The 22,242-nt window shown below is 41.4% G+C and overlaps 1 protein-coding gene across 14 annotated transcripts in view; it reads right to left on the reverse strand.

Annotated features, from left to right (window-relative positions):
* Positions 1 to 22,242, reverse strand: part of PARD3 (par-3 family cell polarity regulator) — a 670,780-nt gene that overhangs the window by 547,664 nt on the left and 100,874 nt on the right. For all 14 annotated transcript variants that reach the window (XM_030321422.1, XM_030321420.1, XM_030321421.1 and 11 more), the window contains exon 2: positions 2,299 to 2,400. In XM_030321422.1, coding sequence (XP_030177282.1) covers positions 2,299 to 2,400 — 102 coding nt within the window. The remainder of the gene's footprint in view (positions 1 to 2,298; positions 2,401 to 22,242) is intronic.

Here is a 22,242-nt window from a genome sequence, read left to right on the forward strand (position 1 = left end):
CATGAGTCTACTGAGCTCGGTGTTCTCAGGAGCACTGACACAGCCCCCTTCCCACTCATACAACAAGCCAAAGTCCACGGAGGGTTACTCCAAGCAACACGCCAGAGCGAGGCACACCACAGAAGCATCTTAAAAACTAATTTTTATTCACTCCATTCAAAGGCCTAAAGTCAAAGCATGAAGCAGGTTCTGCCTCAAGTTGGTATCATCCTAAGTCTGTACACAATCAAAAAGGAAACACAGGAGGATAAATACAGGCGTTCTTAGAACACAAGAATGCCAAAGACAAAAGTACACAGATGACCACCTCAGCTTTCTCCACAGTAACTAACTAACCAAAACAAGTACCATACCAGAGTCCATAAATTCGTAACATGAAATAACCATGTGCAGCTATGTTGGCATAGCCATGGTTAATGAGCATGGAAATATATTTATAATCAACTCAAAGAGAAAAGGCAGGCTACTATGCAATCCTTTTTATTTAAAAGAAAAAGAGCTGTGTCTGTATCTAAACAAAAAGAAGAGTCAGGATGCAAAGCCCACTCAAATAACAACAGGGATGAGCTTTGAGCAGCAATGGGATCACAAGTGATTACTTCCTTCTTTATAGGTTCCTTTTCTTCACAAAAAGCTATATGATTTTTATATCAAGGAAGGAAGGAAGGAAGGAAGGAAGGAAGGAAGGAAGGAAGGAAGGAAGGAAAGAAGGAAGAAATGGGGACAAGGAAAATATTGAAAGATTAATACAACCTAGTACATCTCTTTGTAATATTGTGGCTGGCCAAGGGCATCTGTTTGAATTCTTTATAAACCTTGACCGTTGCTTTAAGCTTTGAAGTGGAACCACATAATAAATTGACTATAATTTAAGTTTCTAGATAAGTGGACTGCAGGAAAAGGATTTGAGAGTCACCTTATCCCTGGCTCACTGAAAAGCCCAAAACAGAGAAATGACACCAAGAGAAATAGCAGCAAATCATAAATGGGCAGAAAGTTCTGCATTTTTGACACTGTGTTCCTGGACCACAGGAGCTACAGGGACAAATCCTGCAATGGCAGGTGCTAGTAAATCAAATATCCTTGAATTTGCACACCATTTGATACATGAAATTTTTCATCTTCCTTAAGATTTCAAGAAAAAATAGAAGACATCCACCAATTCTGAACCAGGCACTATGCTGTGAGAAAGGAGGAGTAGAGAAGACATGATAGCTGCATTTAGCCAGCTCCCAGCCAAGTCCTCCAAGAGGGAGGATGAGGCAAAGGGTCAATTGGGGGGGGGGGGGGGGGGGGGCAAAGGGGGAAGAGAGGAAGAAGGAGGGGGAGAGAGAGAGAGAGAGAGAGAGAGAAGAAGAAGAAGAAGGAGGAGGAGGAGGAGGAGGAGGAGGAGGAAGGGAGAGAAAGGGAGGGTAAGAGAGGAAGGAGGAAAAAGAAGGGGAGGAAGAGGGCAGGCAGAGGGAAGAAGGGAGAGAAATCTGTCCAGGAAAAACCAGAGAGAGTACTAGATAACTTTGCCAGCTTCCAACCCCAGGATGATACATTCTATGTGCAGCTGGCAGCCCTTCCCTAAAGTGTGGCCAAAGGCTGCTCAAGCCCTGTCACCTCGTGACTTCTACGTGCAGAGCCAAATACCCTGTCACAAATTCTTAAAATACTGAATGTTACTTCTTTTCCTCCTCCTCCTCCTCCTCATTTCCTCAAAGAGCACAGACAAAAGGGTGGGTGCAAGGAGGACACTAAAGTGCCACGTTCACAATGCCAAAGTCACATACTACACTGAGGATGGCATTGCAGTGTGAAAGCCCACCAAGAGCAACACTGAGGAAAGTATGGCTTTCTGAAAGCAGAGCACACACCGGGAGGAGGCCTGGGATGCACCTGCCCCCTCTGCAGCCAGTGTGCTGCACAGGCCAGCTTTTTGGGATAGGCCAGCGCTCGGATAGAACTCAGAGACCTTGCGTTATCACACCCTGAAATGGACCTCCGTTGTCAAGAAAGATGTCAGGTTTGGTTAAAACAAAAGGAAAAAACTGGCACAGGAACTTCTTAAAGATACTTCTATTTAAAAAGCTACAATTTTAAAATTCCAAGACATAGTAAACCTAATAATGTCCAAGGGTCAAGAAAAGCATTACACCCTAGAGTTCAGGGTAATGAAGTCTCACAATATCATGAGTGGCCCTAAGGTTCTTTAAAGTATGTGTCTCAACAGGAAAGGAAGTACTCCCATCTACCCACTCCCTCTCCAATCTTCACTAAATGCATCCAGAGTGCCTTCCCTGGATGTGAACTCACTCTGTCTTTATCATCTGCTACATCACAGAGGGTGTCATCAAGGTCTAGTATTCCTCCATCTCCATGTTCAAGTCTGTGCACCTGTATCCAGTAGTTTGGATCCTGTGGAGAAGAACAGAAACACCAAATACAGCAAGTTAGCATCACCAAAGGAAATGCAACAAGCTAAACTGTGATAATTTCTTGCCCATAAAAGGGAATCAACAATATTGCAATTGATTGAAAATTCAGGTAGTCTCCTGTCTCTGCTGTTGTCAATTTCTCTTTTATGATGGACTTAAGCAGACTCTTTCCTTTGGCCGAGCTGCTGAGACATTGTTATAACAGGAACTATAGAAACTAGCACAAGTCATTGCATAAAAAATATTGGTTTCTTAAAGTATACTCGGTTTCCCATTGTCCACCACAAAATAATTTTTAATCCTCTCAATCCAATCCACACAGATATTCGAATAAGCAAGCAACATCTATCACATGTCTGAAAAACTCATGTCACAGCCTATCTGGGGGAAAAAAAGGAGGTTGCTCAAAGTAAGCCCTACAAACAGGTGTAAATATATTAATACAGAATAATGCTGACAATGCCATTAGTGAGCAAAGCAAGCTCAGAACAATGTGTGTGATTGGAGTCTATTTTTGTAAAAACAAAGCTAGATACAACTGTATACATACATATAAAAATATCCCCAAAAATACACACCAAAATGTTCAGTGGTTATATCTAGGGAGTGGGATTGGGAGAAAAGGAAGATAGAGGACTCCATTTTAAATTTTGCACACTTCTTCATTGGGTGTGTGCACACCTGAATATGTATACACACATATATAAACACACACATATGCAAACACACACACATACATATCCATACACATGATAATATAAAACCATACTTTAAAATAATACTTGAGGGGCACCTGGGTGGCTCAGTTGGTTAAGCACCAGACTTCAGCTCATGTCATGATCTCACTGTTTGTGGGTTCAAGTCCCACATTGGGCTCTATGCTGACAGAATAGAGCCTGGAGCCTGTTTCAGATTCTGTCTCCCTCTCTCTCTCTGCCCCTCCCCAGGGTTCCTGAACCACAGCCTACATCGACTGACTCACACCTTGAGGCCAAGGAATTCATATCCATAGGAAGCCCTCCAAGAGAATGTCTAACACCTAAGGATCACTAAAACAAACACTTCTAAAAAATATGGAATTGTCAATCCTTGTCACTTTTTCACCAGCACAGAAAGCAGCTCAGACCCTAATTCTCAGTTATTAAACATTACCATAAAAACTACTAGTGCAAATAGCCTATAGTTACTCTGCACCCTCATTTGTCTGGATTTCTTTCAAAGGAGTCAGTACTCAAATTGGTTGTTCATCTAGAACACAGAGAGACTAAATTTGTAAAACACACAGCACACATCTCTCCCCCCTCTCTCTCTCTCTCTCTCTCTCTCTCTCTCTCTCTCTCTCTCTCTCGCTAACACACACACACACACACAAACACACACAAACACACACACACACACACACACACACACACACACACACACTGTGGCATCCAGCTTCATTCTTGAGCCTTACTCTGCATGATTCCCTGACTACAATGTCCTCCAGAGAGTCCTTAGGGACACCTGTTGCTATGAATCCAGTAGTGCTCCAAAATGTGTCATTTCTACATTTGTTGAGCCATCAAAGAAAAAAGTCCCAAAACGAACTATATCCCTACTCTTCCTTACCAAATGGCATTAACCCTTCAAGGGAAACTAGGAATAGTCAATATCCTGCAGGTGAATAAAGAAAGCTATACCTTAACCATCATTCCATAGCCACTTAGAACAGGGCCATCCTGCCTTCCTCTTCCCAAGGAAGCTGTAGGATGACCTAATCAATTTAAATATCAACATTCATTTCTAAAAAACTTTCATACACAAAGAAGCAGACTGACCTCCAAAATGTGACTTATAAAACCTGCTCTTTAAGCTTCCCAATCCTCCACACTCGCTCCATATAAGGTCATAATCTACAGCCTTTCCAGAATATTTTTAGCTACTCCTTCAAAATAAGTTCCCTCCTAGCAATTTCTCAACCTCTTAACTTTTGTATTTTAGAACTTGCTGTGGTCCAACCTTTCTCCATCAGTTAGTTCCCCTTTCACAGCCTGTATTAAGTCCTGCATCACTGTCTCCCTGCCCCCATGGAGGCCTCCACTCCTCGGAGCCCCACCTTATTGTTCAGGCTAACCCGTCTGACCCATCACGACACCCCAGTCATCATCTTCTCCTAGAGCCTTTCCTGACCAGAAAGCCCCCAAGACAGGTTAGAAGTCTATCTATAGCCTCACCATTAATGTTTCTGAAAACCATAGCAGTATGGAAAATAGTCCTCAGTGTAAACGCTGAGCCTTTAAAAGCTGTTAATATATCTTTTACAAACTAAAATAATAGTACAAAACCTTCTACTGACCCTACTTTACCCTCCAGTCACTCTACCAATTCTCTGATTCTCTTTACAGTGTAAGTTTTTTAAGATTTGATGTCTAAGATTCTTCTTCTCTCATAATCCTGTTCCAGTGAAGCTTCCTCCCCACCACACTCCCAAAAATATCCATCAAGGTTACCAACTGCCTCCATGTTGCTTAATGCAATGGTCCATTCTTGAGACTCATTGTCCTTGGTCTATCAGCAGAATATCATACCACTAATTATTCCCTCCCCCTTCAAATACTCTATAAACCTGGCTTATAATCTTTCAACTATCTGATCAAGGCTTGTCTAATTTTGAGATCCAGCTTTGTCTCCTGCCTCCAGAAGGGTCCTGATTCAATGGTCAGCTATGCCAAGCAGCCATGACAACACCATGTCAAAACACTTATCAGGCCAGCATTTATTAAATGCCACTCCATAATACGTGAATAGAAACTATCTGGAGAGAAAACACTGAGTGGGAAATCAGCACTAATCCCAACAGAGCATACTATACAAAAAAAAAAAAAAAAAAAATCAGATCTAAGCAGGGCACATAAAAACGACCTCTTCCCACAAGAGTATAAAATACAGGAAGGATATGTTTGCCACTGAGAAATACAATTCCCTGCAACAGTAGTCTCTCAGGAGATTTTAACTGGCTTTCATCAACACAATCCTCTATCAATAAACAGAGGATTTGCTGTATTTTCAACAGAATAGTGAAGAACCCATAGGGAAAACTTTTCTTAAAAAGAGCATATTTGGGGCACCTGGGTGGCACAGTTGGTTAAGCGTCCGACATCAGCCAGGTCACGATCTTGCGGTCCGTGAGTTCGAGCCCCGCGTCGGGCTCTGGGCTGATGGCTCGGAGCCTGGAGCCTGTTTCCGATTCTGTGTCTCCCTCTCTCTCTGCCCCTCCCCCATTCATGCTCTGTCTCTCTCTGTCCCAAAAATAAATAAAAAACGTTGAAAAAAAATTAAAAAAAAAAAAGAGCATATTTGTTGACTCTACTTTGGTAGTTTACACTAAAAAGTTTGAAATATTAATAGCAGAAATCATTGTTGTCCCAGCTACAGAAACTTAGAAATGTAATTGAACAAAGAGTTGTGATAAGACACTTAAAAATACCCATAAACACTAATTCTACAATAAGTATACCTGTCATTAGGTTAAAAAGCAAACGTGACACAACACTCAATTAAAAAAAATAAGAAGAATCCGTCTCACTCAGGGTGTGTATTTTAAAAATAACCAAAGATTTAAACACTAACAACAATATTACCATGACAACCAAAGATCCATTACACATGAGCAAGAAACGAGGAATGAAGTTCATCTATCAAGTGGATGAGCAAATGCCCTGGCCAGGCAAGGCTCCCCAGGCAAGGCTCTGTGGGGCCAACCACAGAGAAGAAATCTGGGGACAAAACCACATGAAGAATCACTGCTTCTCACCCAGACTGAGAACAGGGGCAGAGACCTGGCCTAAGTCTGCAAGGAAAGAAGTGGAGGGAACATTTCTAAGACGGGCTGAGAATGAAAGCACAGGCATAATTTGATAAAATGCCCATTGCAATGGATGCTGGTGCCCACTGTATTCCAGGACACAGTAAGAGAAAACAGTACCAGGAAAGTTCTAATGAAACACAGGCTCCATAAAGAAATCTCTCTAGCCCTGTAGAGAGAGCATCATCACATTGTGCCAAAGAGCCATGAGCTTCTGTGAGTTATGACCTGGTGGAATACACACCTGCTGTCTGTTTCTCACCCATACAAGTCTCAAGAAAAGTATCTGCAATTAGCAACAGCAATACCCTACTCTTGCAATAACTGTGCAAATGGTGATGGTCTGTATCCTGTCATGTTTTCAAATGAGAATATATATATGTACATATAAGACCATGAAAAGATAACGGAAAAATTATGTTGACTTAAAAATTAATTATTTACTATTTGCAAAGCACTGGATCAGGGCAAAGCAACAATTGTTGCTGTCAGAAATTAAAACTTATCAGGTAAGACATAAACAAGTTAAAAAGAGGTAGACCATGTGTCATAAGAAAAAGAGACATAAAAATGCATTGAGTTCAGAGGAAGGCAAGATTAATTTTGCTTGGAAAGATTCAGGAAAGGTTTACAATGAGCAGGCTGGAGGAAGGAAGAACATGAACTCATTCTCAGCAGAAGGACAGGTAGGAAGAGGGCGGGGGGGGGGGGGGCAAGTGTGGGCAGCAGAGTTTATTCATTACATTGTGAACATAAAATTGGCTCCACAACAAAAATGGCAGGTAAAAACCTCCTATCAAAGAGACGTATTCTGCCTCCATCCTGAAAGCCCACTGAAACTGCAGTACATACATATTCATGAAGGTATAGCCCCACAAAAAAACAAAGAGAACAGAGGGAGACCAGGGAAAACAAGTGCCGGAGGCAGGCCCGAGAAAGCGAGCCCCAAGCTGACCATGTGGAAACCAGGCAGCAATGTGACTTCCTCGGTAGGGCCCTACACGGCTCTGGAACTGGGGAAACTAAGTGCCTCAGGAGACAGGAACGAAAATGGGTGGAAATACACCAGGATCAGCCTAAAGTCTCTTTCAGAATCAAAGCCCCAGTTTTCCCTCCTGACTCCACACAGCACCGTGACGGCCCCAGCAGCATCCTGGAGACTTCCTCTCCAGAGAGGGTACGACAAGGGGTGTGAACTGGGGGACCGAGGCAGAGCACCTGCAGAGGTACTTGAAAATGGGAGGAGATGAGTGAACATATACATACTGAATGCTAAGAAATCCAGCTCTCTGCTTCCACTTTTTCCCAGAATGCTGGCAGCTGGGTTTAGGCCACCTAGACAAAAGGCTGGAAGATCTCTCCCTGGGCATCTGACCACCTGAAGACAAAAGACCAGGTGACCCTCCTGTGCAGCTCCAGCTTTCAAGCCCTTCCCCATACCCTGTGGTCTCTGTTATAGTCAGCACCTCTTACTCAGCCAATAACAGAGGTACAGACCCTGAGGAAAAAAGCTCGAAGGATGGAATATAGGCCAAACAAATAGAAAACACACATTGAGAAAAACAGGTTATATAAAAAGAAGATGGTCACAAAAAATCCAACATTGATATCCTAAGAGTTCATGTTACATCCAGGTGGCAAAGGAAGACAAAAAGGGAGGGAAAGAGGAAAGGAAAGAAATTGAGGAAAACAAAACAAAACGCTCCTAGAAAAGTTGAAACCACTGCAAGTAGAAAGTCATTAGAAGAGCTGAGAAGAGTTGAAGAAATCTCCCCAAAAAGTAATGGAAAAAAGAAGATTATAAAAATGGGTAATAAAATAGAAGACCAGTCAAGTAAGTCAAGCAGCTGAATAAAAAAAGTTCTAGAAAAAGAGAACTGAGAAAACAGAAAAACAACAGAAAACCATTCAAGTTAGTTCCCCAGGATGACAAGAGTTTTCATTTTTAAAAGGCCCTTAGAGAACCCAACACAAATTATGAAATCAGGCATACAACAAGGTATATGAGAACAGAACAAAAAAGACAAACAGAAGATAAAACAAAAAATGTCCAGAAAGTAAAATACAAGTACCACAATGAATGGGTAAGGAATCAAAACAAGTTTGGCCTTCTCAAGAGCAACACAGGAATCCAGAGGACAGTGGTGTTAATACTGTCTTCAAAATTCCTAAGAGAAATGGTCCCCAACCAAAAATACTACACCTCATCCAACAACGATCAGTAAAGTGGAAAGGTAGAAAAAAATTTTTTTAGAAATGCAACTTCTCCAAAAATTACTCTCTCTGCACCTTTCTCAGGAAAGTACTGGAAGATGTGTTCCACGGAAATAAACCATGAATGAGGATGGCATGGCATATGAAAATAGGAGACAAAACACAGAAGAGAACTCCCAGGATAATGGTGAGGCTGATTCAGGATGTCAGCTGGGCACCGGGTGTGGAAGGTAACCAGTCCACATGGGAGCAGCCCAGAAGCTCCAAATGAAAGGTCTTCAAGACGAAGCTGAAAGAGTATTCACTGTAAATACTAAGATGTTACTTTATTTAAAAAAAATTTTTTTTAATGTTTATTTATTTTTGAGACAATGTGAGAGACAGAGTGCAATCAGCAGAGGGGCAGACAGAGGGAGACACAGAATCTGAAGCAGGCTCCAGACTCTTGAGCTGTCAGCCCAGAGCCTGACGTGGGGCTCAAACTCACCATGAGATCATGACCTGAGCCCAAGTCGGATGCTTAACTGACTGAGCCACTCGGGCGCCCCCCAAGATGTTACTTTAACAACTGGCCAACCTGGAATAGAACTGGTTGTAAATTTATAGAAGACCAAACAAAGGAAAAAGCATTGTTTATTTCAAGAGAAACACAAAAGTTGTAAGGAAAATGTCATCAATGTATCTCTCATACACAGTTCAGCTCTGAGAAGCTTTTAATAATGAAAATAACGTGAACATCAAATATTTAATCAAATTTATAACTAATTTCAAGGGAAGGAGGTCTAAAAAGTGTGTGTGTGTGTGTGTGTGTGTGTGTGTGTGTGTGTGTGAGAGAGAGAGAGAGAGAGAGAGAGAGAGAGAGAGAGAGATCTCAGACAGAAACAGCCAAGTAATGGCTGTGACAGAATGGAGGCAAAGCACACGTGGAGCAGTGAAACAGGATTAAACCTTTCATGTTATGTCAGAAGATGACAACAACAAAAAAAGAAGTAACATAAGAAGTCTACACAGGAATATGGAGGTAATATCGAAAGAATCAAGTGCAGGAGTTGGAAAAGTCCACCTCTCAGGGAGTAGGTGCTACTCTTTTCCTAAAAATCCTAGCAGTACTCTCTGACTATGCACATCCAATATGTTAGGAAATGAAAACACTGGAGAGAAACAGTTTGAAAAATTCCTGAAAATAACAGGGCACACAACCTGAAGTGGGCATTCATCACTCCTATCAGATAGTTAGCTGGGCAAGACAAATGCAGTTAATGACATAACAAACAGAAAACATTTCATTTTTGAAGTCAATAGAAGACTACAAGCAATAGAAATTCTAGATTCCCCTGATAAGTATCTAATTTACTTAAACCCAAAATATTTTAATATTTATTTATTTTTGAGAGAGAAAGGGTGTGAGCTGGGGAGGTGCAGAAAGAGAGGGGGACAGAGGATCCAAAGCAGGGTCCCTACTGACAGCAAAGAGCCCAGTGTGGGGTTCAAACTCACGAACCATGAGACATGAACCAAAGTCAGATGCTCAACCGACTTAGCAACCCAGATGCCCCCAAAACAAAACATTTTTAAAAACTGTTCTATAGTTCTTAAAAAAAAAAAAAAAAAATGGAGGCACCTGGGTGGCTCAGTCAGTTGGGCATCCAACTCTTGATTTCGGCTCATGATCTCCCAGTTCATGGGATCAAGCCCTGCATCAGGCCCTGCACTGACAGTGCAGAGCCTGCTTGGGACTCCCTCTCTGTTCCTCTACTGCTCGCTCGCTCTCTCTCTCAAAATAAATAAACATTTTTAAAAATGAGTCATCGGTATTTCAAAATAGTCATGATACATGCAGTTCTGACTTTACCTACCTTAACTCCATTTCAAAAACGTTTAACCTTCCGTATAAATTCAAACCATAGGACCCATTTTCAATTTTGTTATAATAACACTGTTGACATTAAACAGATTTTTCTGTAGAAAACACAGATGGTCAGAAATCATAGCTGATGCTGAACAATAAAATAGCGACCTCTATCACAATGAGGGATTATCTACTATTTAATGGCAAGTGCATTCCTCTGCCTCCCACTTTTCCATCCAAACCACACCCCACACCCATACCACCAACCTCACCTCCACAACATAACACAGAGCAAACCACAAACTTGATGCCTTCTTTGAAGAATGACTGGCTTCATTTAATATGTCAATCAAAAAAGAAAACAGCAGCATGAAACCAAAGGTGAATTCCAACCTCATGGAAAGAACTTTCTGGCATTTTGTTTGATGAGAATACATAATCTGTCAGAGAGTCACACATTAGCCTAGAAATGTGGGAAATTGGCCCATTATTGACCTCTACTTCTGACACAACTTCCACAGCAACACAGAGGTCACTTTAATCATGGCTGCTGCCCCAGTCCCTGCACCCCTCCATTGAAACAGAGGAAGTGTGGAAGGTAGCGGGGACTGTCTTGGGACAGAGCCAGGGCCAGAATGAGAACCACAGTAAACACCAGCTATATTTGCATTATGTTCCACAATTTTAAAAATGTACTCGTGCATTACCCAATGTGGTAAGAGGGTTTACAATCTTCGCTTTCAATGAGAAAATTGAGACACAGAGGGAATAAGCTAATAAAAGGTCACAATTAATAAATGCTGTTGGCCAGGACTCCAGCCTAAGTCTGCTAATTCATGTCCCTGCCCTTCTCACACCCACATGGATGGTTCTCAAACAAAAGCTGTCTTCTTGGTACAGCCCCTCCTCCCAATCTCTTTGTATTTTGCACACTGTAGAGGTATGAAACATATTTCTTTCAATAAAAACTTTTCTACTGTTAAAAAAAGTTTGAAAAACCACTCACCTTAATATTACATTACATGTTCTAATCTCATCCATGATTTAAAGCAGTGGTTCTCAAAGTAGAAGTCCATTCCAGCATTATCACCTGGGAACTAGTCAGAAATGCTAATGTTCGGGCCCCCTTCGGCCCTACTAAATCAAAATTTCTCAAGGCAGGCCCAGCAACCTGGGCAGGCCCACGAGTCTTCCACGTGACCCAAAAGCACAAATTCTGAGAACACAAAATTTGTGATTTAGAATTGGGGGTAGCATAGGGGCTGAAATACTTCGAATTTCTTCTACATGATTACATATCACGTTTTGCTCATAAATTCATGGGTTTAAGCTTTTGCCCACACTTCTTAAATCAAACAGATATTAGTTACTACATCTTAAAAGTGGTTACCCACACACACACAGTTCCTGTGATAACATATAGACGAATTTCTTCCCTTCGTCTCTTGTTCCCAATAATTACCTCCCAACTCATCTCACTGCTTCTAGACTCCTATCTTTTTAGTCCTGCCCTGCATCTAGCTACCCTATCTTTCTTCACAAAATACCCATTTCCTCATGTCCCTGTTCTGTGACAGAGTCATTTGTAGTGACTCATCACATTCTGAAAGGTTAAAATCCAACATCTCTGTCCAAGCACAACTCTCCCCAAGCCTGTGTTTCCTGGCTTCCCTTGGCTCCAGTCTCTATCCTTCAGTCCTCCCAGGCAGGCCTCAGTGCTGCCTCACCACATCCAGGTCTTCAACTGTTGTACTCACTGAGAAACCCCAAGCACCAGGAAAAGTGCCTGGGACAGAATAGATGTTCAGGAAATATCGGTTTTGTGAATTAATCCTTGTCTTTGTTCACTCTATTCCACACATCTGGAACACTTTCACCCCCTCAGCTCCAAATATGCAAATTGTATATACCTTCCCAAATCTAGGTCAAAAACCACCTCCGCTGTGAAATGCACTCCAACCTCCAAGTATTTATCTAGACCATATATTTGTCACTGTTTACCTCTAGATAAGTTCCCTGAAGGCAGCAACCATCACCTTTTTTTTTTAGCATAGAACAGAAAACAATGTACCATGTTGTATAAATAATCTGTAAAAAATAAAAGTAATAACCCCATTAGATAAAAATTACACAAGAGTTTCTCAGAGAATACAGTCAACAAACACAGGCCTGTGCTCTCCTAACTGCCATGGGCATGCTGTGCCATGTCGGGATCAACAGCCACCATTCACACCTTATCTTCTGACTCCCAGAGCTGGCTCAGGAAAGGCTGGATGGTTGTTCTAGCTGATATCCCAGACATCATCTCAGATGTGGGGAAAGAAGACATCCAGGTACTTTTCCCCTGCAGTAAAAACGAGCCCAAATTCCAGCATAAACACCTTCATCCTCACCCACACAGGTGAGTTTCCAGCATCACTGGCCTGAAATGCCAAGCAGAAGTGAGCTGAAGCCTGGATAAGCCTGCCTATAATGTAGGGAAAGGAGGGCAAGACGAAAGCTCACCTCTGTTCAACTTGGCCAACCAAGTTCTCACCTCTCTAGTCCTGGTGAATGTAAGAACACACAAGGCCACGGTGGGGTGGGAGTGCTGTTACCTGTTGAACTGGAAGTCAGTGAACCAAAGACTTTTCTAAAGGGCAGGGAAATGTGAACTATTGTAAATGCATTAGCTCCCAGCCTAAGTCCCTAAAAGACAACATAGCTCTATAGGATATTTGCCCTGGGACTGAACACCTCCATTTACAAGCCCTGCAACCATGAATGCTATGAAAGCAGACACCTGGCCCTTGGCCCTCCTCTAGATCCACTCCATTCCTCCACCCTTACTCTCCAAAGGGCAGGTGAGGGGCCACCAGGTACCGAGCACTTCCTGTGTGCCAGTCATTCACAAGCCTGTGAGGTCAATGTTTTCCGCTCCATTTGTAGATGAGAGGTCTAAAGGACTACACAGGAAACTTGTTTAAGACCATCACACATGTAATTAAAGTTGCAGGGGAAAGGAAGCTCAGATATCACTCAAACTTCTAAAGTCCTGCTTTGCCCTTTTTGACACATTTGTCTCATGCAGGAATATCAAACAGGCCTGTGAGGGGTACAAATTTGGAAGGAGAAAAACAGACCAAGATAAAGTCTTCTTTTCTTTCTTTTTTTCTTAGAATGGAAAAAATGATGAAAAATATATCACCCACCAATTAATACACTCGACTAACTTCAGTATGAGGAAGTAGTGCTTCATACCACGTTATCTACCAAAAACACAGATTTAAGATGCGCTTCATTCCAGTCATGCACCAGGCGATGCTGGATTAAAAACTATAGGAAAAAAAAAACCAATCCATACACATTAAAATAGGGCCTAGGATACCTCAAGGTAGAGACCCACTGTGTGGCCACAGTGGCCCTGAACACATGTGCCGTAAAGACAATAACTACAATATTGTGTGAGATCTTTTAAAGATAATGAAAATGTTAATTTTTTTAATGCTTACAAAAGAAGTAACCAACCTAAAAAATCCTTAAGGTTACTCACCCAGCCCAACACAAGAAAAACCTACCCTCGCATATTTACTCTCCAACCAGCAAACAAGAGAGGCTGACTCAGACCAGAAAGAATTCCTCTGACCTGGAAAGAAAACCTCACTGCAATATGATAACTCTAAATAGCTCAGAATTCTAAAACAAACCAACAAAAACTTGACCCCAAAGCAGCTCTCAACTACCCCCTCATATTACTTAATCCAAAAACCACTTCCCAATTTTTCTTAAACTATCTCAAATCACTTTAAGGTACACGACTAATTCCTCACACCTGGCAGCACCAAACACGACTGAATCAGAAGAAATATTCCTAAACATACAGGAGAGGAGACCACAGGAGTGAATTTTGACAGAGGGCTTGCACCTACCTCCAATCTCCTTCGGGGGTCTGGCAAACAGTTATCCAGCTGTACCCTGGGACCCCTATACTCAAGGCCAGCACACCCCACACTGCGTGGGGTCTGGGTCAGAGTTGCACAGCACCACAACATCCCAACACAAGTATGGCCCCAAGGCCATGGACACCAGACCACAGTGCTCAGAGTGGGGATCAGACCACAGCCACTCAGGAGGGTGGAGGGGCCTGTTCCCAATGTCTCCTCAGGACTACTGATGCCAGAGGTGGGGCTTCCTTCTCCTCCCAGAATACTCCTATCATCAGTCAAAGGAGGCATCTATGATGATATCTTCAAAAGATTTGCCCAAGACAGTGCTCCTGAGTCTTATTGCCATGAGCAGCCCTGCAGACAGGAATGTGTGTCAGCTTTTGGAAAAGATTTTCAGCAAGGAAGGGAGCAATATAGACAAAGGATGTTTACACACATGCGCGCACGCACACACAAACACCAAGCTATAAGCTAGTCAGTCCATGGGATCTCCTCGTCACTCAAACTTGTTATAGCTTGTTTGTACCCTCCTGGAAAGCCATCTCTATGTCTTCATTTGTGAAACCCTTACTCAACTTTCAATCCCTGGCTAATCTCTCTTTGCAATGTCAGTCCTTAATCTCACTTCATCTTTTGCCCCTATCTCTCCACAGTACTCACAACAATGTCTTGAAGATGTGCATGTTATATAATTTATCACTGTACTGAATCTGTGGATATTATCCATTCATTCAAATATTTATGGAGCATCTATGATATGGCAGGCCCTGAACTAGGTATAAGAGCTACAGCAGTAAAGTTCCCTATCCTCTTAGGATCTATAGTCTAGCATAGGAAACAACAGAGACTCTCTCTTAAACACAATCCTCACACCCAAGAACATTCAGTGATATATATTACTGGTTATCTCAAACCAAAGATCAATCTGTATTCCATTATTAACATATTTGTTTAAAAAATTTTTGGCACTTAGATTTTTCCTGGAAATCCCTAATGTGACTCAAGACTTTATGTGGCCCATCTGGTCAATTTCAAATACATTTGAAATGGGGGAGTTTTTAAATAAGGGCTCCAAGATACCTTATGAAATATATGTAAAGATTATAGTAATGCCGTACGATTTCTTCATTCCTTAAATGCACAATTAGTTCTCTGTCCTTATACAGTTTATAAAGTTTTCCCTTATAAGGTATTTGAAATTTAGGTACCTGTGCTTCCAATTTATTCCTTCTAAAAAATTATGGTACATGTGATACATACCATCTAAGGAAAAAAAAAAAATTAAGCAGCACAATCCGAGCACTAAATCAGAAAACAGCAAGCACAAATATATTACTACCCCTGTGCTTTCCCTTTCCATAGTTTCAGTTACCAGCCACCAACCACAATCCAAAAAGAGATGATCCTCCTGACGTACTGTCAGAAGGTTAGGATTAGCCTAATGCTACATCACAGTGCCTACATCATTTACCTCCCTTCATCTCGACACACACGTTGTCACCTCACATCATCACAAGAAGGGCGAGGACGGTACAATAAGATATTTGAGAAAAAGGGAGGCCACATCCACATAATTTTTAGCACAGAATATTTTTATACTTGTTCTATTCTATTATTGGTTATTGCTATTAACTCCTACTATGCCTAGCTTACAAATTAAACTTTATCAGAAGTATGCCTGTACAGGAAAAAACCTAGTGTGTCCAGGGTGTGGTGCTATCTGAGGGTCCAAGCATCTCCTGGAGGAGGCCTTGGATCCTGCCCCTCGAGGAGAAGTGGGGAGTGTCATCCAGTTAATCTGTACTATCACTATTCTGTAGCATACTTGAAAGTAGAGTTTCTGATAAAAATCCTGCAAGGAAGCAAAGAAGCAAATTAGTTCTAAGGAAGCTCAGGCAAAATATAATTACACAAGTAGTAATTAAAGTGTGAAATGGACTACCTCAAACAATGAGAGTTGTTAAGTGTAAGCTTATCCGACTGGGGTGAGGGGAAGAAAAAACAGGAACAAAGCCAGTTTGTGAAACTTTAAAGATGCACAGATAGAGTGGCCACAACAAGGAACCAGGACTTTGATGACAAAGGCATCTAGTGGGCACATATCCTGTCTATCAGTGGCCACAAAGAAGGGCAATAAAATGGCTCTACGAGCTAAGTGGCCTGACATCGCACAAGTCACTTCCTCCTTGTGGGCACCCGAGGCCTTGTGTGTAAAAATGAAAGGACGAATCATCCCTGAGGTTCATGTATTGCTCAACCTGTCTGTGATGCTCTATCAGGAAAATTCAACACACCCAGGCAGGTTTCCTTTCCTTAGTGGAAAGGAGACAACCATTCCCATGACCACCATAACCTGGTCTTGAAAACTCATAAAATTAAAATCACCTAATCTTCCCTACGACATTCTCCATCAAACATATGTTTATAAAACACATGTCCCTGCAGTAGCAGAGTATGAAGCTCTATAGACCCCATCCCCCTGAAACAGCTTCCCAAAGTGGAGAGCCCAGGGACAGCGTGGGAACCAGAGCTCCGCAGGTAGCAGAGCCACGACCCCATGCAGACTGCTGGAAGGGTCCTGCCAGCAGGACTTGTCAGGGATATGAGAGAACATCCACATGGAGGCCTCTAATGATGGAAATCATTTCTGCACTCACTACACACTTGAACAACTGAAGACAGCAAGATGGCATGTCACAAACTACCAGTCAGTTAAGAACTTAACACTCTGTCTGAAAATGGTTGTATTTTAGAATAAAGGGGGGTCAGCCAAGTCTGTGAAAATGCCCCTGTTCTCCAAGACTTTCATGTCAATTTGGGGAGGCAAGTCATAGGTATATTGTAAAGTTCACTGACAATACCCAATTATCAACATTAAATGCCACCCAAGTTGTACAGGAATTACAAAAATTCAGAAAACCCTGAAGACAAAGAACACTTCATGAAGGAATTATTTCATTACAATTGGGGTAAATCTTAGGACAAAGGCAGGAAAGCCAAAACACACATGGCATGTTTGAACAACAGGGGATGAAGCCTGGACATGACACCGATGTTCAGCACTTGTCTTTTTACTTTATTCATTCTTTTCCTCCAGGGCAGTGAAATGCTGAGCTGAGCTGGCCACACAACATCCCTGCCAGGGCTGGGCCACAGCAGAGACTTTCAGACCTGCACAGAGATCGCTAGCTCGAGGCCCAACCTTAATGGCATCTCAAGTGCCGTGTACTAAACAACTATTAAAACAAAGTAATATGGGGGCACCTGGGTGGCTAAGGTGTGATCTCACGGTTCGTGAGTTGGAGCCCCACATAAGGCTCGGTGCTGTCAGCGCAGAGCCTGCTTTGGATCCTCTGTCCCCATCTCTCTCTGCCTCTCCCCGACTCACTCTCTCAAAAATAAAAATAAACATTAAAAAAAAACAACAACAAGGTAATACGTCGCCAACAGAAGCAGCAAATGTGAACTTACAATTTGAGATTTGAAGAGAAAAATGTAGTCTAAAAGACCCCAATCAAATTTTTTTAATTCTAAAATTTTAAGGATTATGTGATTATCTTGGAACTATATTCTCCCCCAACCTTTTTTTTTTTTCCTCAAGTTAAATACTTTCTGGATAAAATTCTCATTTCTCACATTTGTTTAAATGTTCCTTAAAACATTCCCTCCAACTACTGGAGCAGATCTTCCTGTTTATCAAAAGACTAAAATAAATAGCAGGTCAACAAGACCAGACAAGGAAAACATAAAACTCGTTTGACAGCTGAAGCCACCACTGTGTTCATATTAACACAAGAGAAACAACCCACCCTTTTGGTTAGCCCTGTTCAATGTCATGCAGTAATCAAGCCCTTCTTACCTTCTCACCACTAAGACATTTCAGGCCAATCTGAAATTTAGACAAAGAATCTAACATCAAGTTCAATCACAGCTGAGTAATGAATATTACATATATGATTTAATTACCATAAATTTAGCACATCCATTTTATGTGAAATATAATACCAGAGCCCATATTTACTGAAACTTTATGACGCCAAAAGAAAAGCAAAGCCCATATGGTCTAAGTGAGTATTTGTTTTAATGCAAAGCCTCCGGTTTCATTCTTGTTTGGGTCTGTCCCACAGTCACCTGACATTCCTGCAAAAACTTACCTCTGTTTTGGATGGACGTGCAAACAAGGGCTGACACCCAAATTTCACCAAATTTCAGTTCACGGTGCAAGGTGTCTTAGAAAACAACTTCTCCCTCAAATAAATAAATATAGTGTGGATCATGGACACTTTTTTTTTCTTACTTTGGATAAAAAAAACTGCCTTGGAGATAATACCTTTTCGTACTATGTCAAGAGTTCTTCTCAACTCATCTGAAATAACACTATACAAGTATACACTACAAGTCAGAGAAATGTTGCGAATTATTTAGTAAGGTGAAATCTATCATAATTTAAATAACTTGCCCCTAAAGACTGACACTCTCATTTAATGAGAAGCCACAATGTTATGAAGTAAAAGAAAACACTTTTCAGACTAATTAGAGGGCATTTATTAAAACTCTGTAAAACCCTGTATGACATAATACCAGAAAGGGAAAATAAACATTTCAAAATGGACAACTGCTTTATTCTAAATTTACACCAAATAGTTTAAGTACCCTTCAAAAAGTTTACTAAGTGAATACAATATTGAAGCAAAATTGTACATAAATCTTAAGCAATGTCACACCCTTTACAAAGACCAACGGCAACCAAAAGAAATCAATTCCAAAGTTAAGGAGATTGCACTGTAAAAATAACAGAATTCTAATCTTCAAATTAAGTTATTTTCCTATATCTCCATGCTGTCTTTGAAAATAGTCAAATGACTAGAATCAAGTATAAAGTAAACCATGTGAGAAAAATAATAGAGGCTAATACCGCAGGAATGCTTAAACGGCATACCACATCTGCCAGGACAGGGAGTGAGGACAGTTAAGGAATCTGACCCGTTTCCCCCATCCCCATTGCAGCTGGCAGGCCCCTACCCCTGTGAACACTCTGAGCTGGACTGAAGAGGAGACTGAGGAGGGGCCTGTCCCAGAGAGTGCCCGGTGCCCACAGTGATGGGCTCAGTGACCAGGGTGCTCAACTACTCCCAGGGACACCAGGGGAGCAAGGCATTGCCGTTCCACACTTCAGATCACAAGCACTGCAGCAGAGGCAACTCCTGGAGTTGTCAGATTCCAAGCTTTTACCAGTTAGGACAAAATTAAAGAAGACAGTGAGAGATCTCAAAAGGAGGATGATTCAGTATCAGATGGAAGGAAGATATAAATAAAGCATTAAATGTCACTGCTAATCTGAGTTATACCAAAAAATGTATATTTGGGTTATACCAATACTTCCAATCAAGCACATACTAAATTGCAAATATAGAAATTCTAACACTAGAAAAACATCAGCTTTATTATTTTCTAGATAGCAATAAGTAAGATCTCAGCCACCACCACCCTGTCATTCAGTCTTGCCCTTTCCACTGGATGTCATCTGTACAGAAAACAAATTACAGTTTACCTACTCTCAGTTTTAATATAAATTAGCTCAGTGCTTTTGCACAGGGCCGGTCACTGTAAGCTACACTCATAGGAAACCTCCATGGAAGTGTTATGACTAATAAGGACTGAAGAATAGGCCTGGCTGCTTAATATCAGGTGGAAGCAGGTTAACTTAGATTTAATATTCAACACGGTGCCCCCTGAGATCATTCCATCTCCCTCCTCACATCAGGGCACACAGTGGGCCTCACACTTCCTGTGCACACTTACCGCACAAGTTTCTCACCCAAGCTCTCAACAGTGCTTAAGACCTCAGTCTCAAAACCTTTTAACTTCATATTGCTTGCCTCCATATTTAGGATATCACAAAGCATTTTTAAAACCCCCTTCCAAAACAGATAATTGTCTTTACAAAGCATGGCTAAGAGCAGTGTGTTAATATTCCCATTTGCCAAATGCATATATTGACTTGAAGAGGTAGGGGATGCCCTTGATTCACATGTATCCAGTAAAACCTTAAGGTGAAAAGCAATCAATTATAGCTGAAACACACACACGCATGCACACACGCACAGACATACACACTCCAGCAAAGTCATTATGCCTATTCTGGGGGATATGTACCTTAATGTCATTGTACCTTAATGAATCCCCAAATTTTAAAGTCAGTGTCTGTCACAGATAAGATGGTAAACTCCATCAACTTAGATGACTGTATATTTCAAGCAATCTTTCAAAAAACAAAAGGTATCAGGTATTAATCAGATCACAGTAATTAATCTTGGGTTTACTACATCAGAAAACTTTTTAAACTTCCTATTTCCCACAGCTAGTTCCCCACTTGGGGGGGGGGGGGGACTCAACTACCTCATAAATTTTGCATTATCATAGCACACTGTGTTTTAAAATATGCTCAAGTATCGATCACAGTGATGCAGCAGAGGCAACAAAGGCCCTTGAGTTTGGCAGCTCAGCAGGGACGCAGAACAGGGACCAGCTTCCTCCACAGGGGCTGTCTTACATTCTAGGCCCCAGAGCAAAGGGGTGCCCAGCTGGAAGCCAGGCTTTAGAGTTTCTCTGACTCTCAAGTTCACCCTTCCCACTTCTGTACTTACACAGTGATGGTCTGTGACTACTATTAAAACCCAAAGCCACCAGCAGAGAGCACTCTATGAGCACAGAGGTTCCCTATTCTCCGTGGAAGGAAACAGCCCATCCCATCAAGGCAAAATGCATCTTAATTGAGACTTCACAGTTAGCGTGGGGACAGTTTAATCAGAAATTAGAACAAACTCACGTTCATGAGAAAATACACAGGCAATTTGAGAATGTTGCAAAACTAATGCTATGTTGCTTAAAATATTCCTCTCTATAAAACAATCTGGGGTGGGGGTGGGGGGACACAATACAGTATAATTGGAAGCTGCATCATGATCTCTGGCTTTCTCCATGCAATTAAAATGGCTTTCCAAATCATGCCCATTTTTAGAAGCTTGTGCAAGCATCCACTCTCTTGTAATGGTGAGCACAGTATTGTTGTTTATTCCCCTTCATTTCTCCTTCATGACTAGTTTTCTTCCAAAAGCTCACATATTTCTATATTTGCTAGTAAAATAGTTCTATTTGTTAGCAAATCTCTAAGTTTGCTAGTAAAAAAAAAAAAAATTAAAATATAATGAACTGACCTGTTCCTGATCTCAAAGAAATATTTGAAATAATTTGATTACCGCCGCAATAAACATAGCACATAGGACCACAGGACATACTAGTAAAAATATTAAATTGGCCATAAATCAGAAAGCTGACCAGACTTGAGATATTTTCGTTTTTCTCTTCACTGCCATGCTATTGATCCTGAAGACAAAATACCAAAAGGTGGGTGGTAAGGGTGGGGAGAGCTCTGGGGATACGTCAGCCTTGCCGTGAGCAATGGTAGCAGAGGTTTCCATGAGAACTCCCACACATCACACAGTCTGCTGAATGCCATAATCCAAGGGACAAAGATGGGCAGTAGAGCAAATGCCCAAACTGTAGAAATGCCAACACCATTAAAACCATTTTCTTGAGGTATAATGGCTTGTTAATCATAAATATGAAGGAAACACAAGCCCATTCAGCAAAAAGCAAGAAACTCGGAGCTGAGGAGAAGAACCTAACCCCACCGGAGCAAATTACTTAACCTCTCTCTGCCTTAGTTTCTTCAGTGGAGAAATCTGAGTCACAAGAGAACCCAAGTCATAGAGAAGTTAAAAGGATTACAGGAGTCAAAACCTTCTAAGCAATTAAAATAGCTCAAGACATTTAGTCATTGCCCAATATTAGTTACTATTATTATTAGCCAGAATTTTCACAAAAAAAAAAAAAAATCCCTTCCTCAACCATGCAGGTTAATACTGCACACTGTAAAATCTACTCTTTTAGGGGCATAAATATCTAGTGTCAATCTATCTCAAAAGG

This window comes from Lynx canadensis, chromosome B4 (genome assembly GCF_007474595.2).
Source record: "Lynx canadensis isolate LIC74 chromosome B4, mLynCan4.pri.v2, whole genome shotgun sequence".
NCBI lineage: Eukaryota > Metazoa > Chordata > Mammalia > Carnivora > Felidae > Lynx > Lynx canadensis.